General features: G+C 43.2%; 1 protein-coding gene across 1 annotated transcript in view; it reads right to left on the bottom strand.

Annotated features, from left to right (window-relative positions):
• Positions 1-1,905: 1,905 nt before the first annotated feature.
• The window catches only part of LOC139752568 (uncharacterized), a 3,026-nt gene continuing 1,417 nt past the window's right edge, over positions 1,906-3,514 (bottom strand). The window contains exon 1 of the mRNA XM_071668326.1: positions 1,906-3,514. This exon is cut by the window's right edge and continues 1,417 nt beyond it. Within this exon, the coding sequence (XP_071524427.1) occupies positions 1,906-3,514 (1,609 nt within the window).

Below are 3,514 nucleotides of genomic sequence, written 5' to 3' on the forward strand. Positions count from 1 at the left end.
TCTCTCTCTCTCTCTCTCTCTCTCTCTCTCTCTCTCTCTCTCTCTCTCTCTCTCTCTCTCTCTCTCTCTCTCTCCATTTCCATTATTTTCCTCTCCTTGTCCATCATTCACTTCAATTTTCTCCACTGTTCCAGTATCTATTCTCCGTCGTTTCGATTGCATTCTCTTATGTACATTCATCCATAATACACCTCTAATCTTTGTTTACTTTCTTGTGAAATACTGTTTACCTCACCCTTCCCTCTCCTTCTCCCTCTTTCTCCACCTCTTCCTTCTTCCCCTACCCAAGACGCCTGAGCACAGAGTGACAGGCGTGAACAGCCCCTAAGATGCCTATAATCAAGACAAACAGCAAGTGGTTCTCCTGACACACGTGGCACCGATGCCAGGTGACACTAACTGCATGACTGAGTGATGGTGCCACCACACTGTCTTAATGAACTGCTGCCACCACCTCTCACTCCCTCCCTCACACAGATGCGATTTACGCACTTAGGTACAGCTACAAACATAGGTACATCCACAACCGTAGGTACAGCCACATCCAAAGGTACAGCCAGGACCGTAGGTACGGTCACAACCATAGATACAGCCACAACCATAGGTACAGCCACATCCATAGGTACAGCCACAACCATAGGTACAATCACAACCGTAGGTGCAGACATTACTATAGGCACAGCCACAACCATAGGTGCAATGACATCCATTGGTACAGCCATAACCACAACGCACAGCTACAGCCTTACTTACAAGGCAAAGTAGCAGATACAACTATAACCATAGGTGCCACAGGAGCCAAAACTTAAGCCAGAACAACGGACAAAGTCACACCTTTCAATGTAACCAGAATAGTGGCCATATCCACCACAATAAGTATGTACCACCTCAACCAACGTTATGTGCCACTACAGGTACAAGTTTGCTCACTCTCATATCTGAAGCAATGAACAGCATCACAGCCAGAGCTATTGCCACTGCCACGGTCGCCTGGACACACTTTACTGTCACAGGTACAGCAGGAGCATACCTCCTCCCCTCCAGCCGCAGCCGCCCTCCAGATGTATCACACACCCATGACAACATAATACTCACAGCATCAGTATACAGCCGCAGCCACATATATAGTCCAACAACAGCACACGACACAGCCATACCATACACACAGTCACAGCCGTGCTTTAGAACAGCACACACTATTACCACAGCCACAACCTATGGCCACAATCCTACAAGAACATATCTCAGACAAAAACACACTCATCTACAGCTTGTAGCCACAAATTTATGACGGCATAGTCACCCACAAGCACTGTTCCAGCATTAACAGCGCACTCTACAGTCACAACCGCAGCCAAAGACACAGCTACAACCATAGTCACAACCACAACCACAGTTACACCACACGCCTCAGGGCACCCACCATTATAACAACAAATTTCACACTTGACTGCCAGGTCAGCAGAGTCATTAGATTCCATTAATTTCTTTCGCCATTTTCGATTAATTTTGCGTCCAGCCGTGTCCACTATTGCGTCGATGGTCTTCTTTTGTTTTCCTCCTCACTAGGGGAGCTGGAACACGAGGGAGCCAATAACTCGGGGAGTTGTGATATCTCTGGAGGCTGGGGCGATCCACTGTAGTGTAATGCTTGCATTTGTGAGATTTACCTTGCGGGAAATTGAAATGAAAGAAGTTCATAGATAACAGATGCAGATGCGGGAAGGATTCAAAGGTCATATATATATATATATATATATATATATATATATATATATATATATATATATATATATATATATATATATATATATATTTTTCTTTCTTTCTTTTAAACTATTCGCCATTTCCCGCATTAGCGAGGTAGCATTAAGAACAGAGGACTGGGCCTTTGAGGGAATACCCTCACCTGGCCCAATTCTCTGTTCTTTTAGTTCGGGGAAGATGACGTTTCACTATAGCTTCTAGAGTTTGTAGCACCCACATGTTACTTTTAGCCTCTTCATTACTTGTGAAATTTGTGTACATCTTTGCCTTTGATGGACACATCTCAATGTGATCAACCTCATTGATAGTATGAATATCCTGAAATCGCATGGCCCACACAAGCATGTCCAAGTTACGCAAGGCTTCTGGTACTGCCAACATATTTCCATTCTGCGAGCTAATGCTCCCCTCCTCTGAGGGTACTGGCAGCACAAACAGTCGCTCAAGATGAACCAACTTCCTTAATGCCTGACCTAGCCTGGGTCCTAAGGTGAAGCTGAAGAGGCACAAACGACGTAGTTTGTAAAGCCGACTTATGGCATCAAAAATGGCATTGTCATTAACAGAACCTCCATCTTCAAGCCAAAGTGCCTTCAAATTTGTCATGCTGCCAATGTTACTCCAAGTATGTGGGGTAAAGTTGCTGACTGGACCAACATGGAGAGAAGTGAGATTAGTGCCTAGATATGGCCAAGAAGGTCCTGACAATCCTCTCATCACCAAAAGCTGAAGTTGCTGGAGTTTGATAAAGTTGAAATTGGTAGTAAGGCAGAACCCATGAGAGGATCCAATTCGAAGTTCCTCCAGGTCTGGGACCTCCATTAGGTAAGCTGGATCAAATCGTGCAACTCCTTCAGTCATGCGAAGTTCTGTAGCACTAACTGATGTAAGGTGCCTACAGCTTGTAAGCAGCATCTGCAACATCTCGCCCTCACATGATGGTAAGGTCACACCCCTCAAGCAGCTCACAGAACCTAATGCACTGAAGATACCTTTCCAAATTTCTTTCTCTGTTTTCTTCATTCTTGTTTCTTTAGGGGAATCCTCTGCTTTGCTAGACTGTCTCCTTATTTTCTCTTTACTTCTGGTAACTGTGCCTTCTACATCATCACAATCCATATAAGAATCTGCCTGTCCTGCTTCTTCAGTGTTCTGCAATTTTTGTAACACAGTTCCTTCACATATTTCACTTTCAATTTTTTTAGATGTTTTCTGGGTAAAACTATCTTGAATTTCAGACACCTCCATATCCTCTCCTTTATCACCAGTTTCAGTCATGTCAACGTCAGAACTACCATGAATTGTTCTATCATCCTGAGTATCCTTTTTGTCAAACACATTTGTTCCATCTTCATTCTTTTCTTTGTATTCTTGATTTGACTGTTTTATGTTGCTATTCTGAGGTACCTCAGAATTTCTTGCAATTTCTTCACTGGACTTTTGGCTTGCTGAACCTTTGCCATATTGTTTGTCTTCAGTATTTTCATCTTTAATAACCCTTTCTTGCATTTTCCTGTCACTTTCTGAAGGATGCACTTTTTCTGATGACTCAATATCCACAATAGATGGGGAACCTTTCTTGGGTGTGGTATGATTAGGGGAAGAACACAAACTAGCTTCTCTTAACCTTGCTGATTTTTCTCCTGAAGGAACGCTGAGGTCTTCCTTATTTTCTTGGTTCTTCTCAATGTTATTTCTGCTTAGCTTCTCTCTGAATACCATTTTTCTCAAGTCAATATAACTTGTA

The sequence above is a fragment of the Panulirus ornatus genome, chromosome 13, assembly GCF_036320965.1.
Source record: "Panulirus ornatus isolate Po-2019 chromosome 13, ASM3632096v1, whole genome shotgun sequence".
Classification (NCBI taxonomy): domain Eukaryota; kingdom Metazoa; phylum Arthropoda; class Malacostraca; order Decapoda; family Palinuridae; genus Panulirus; species Panulirus ornatus.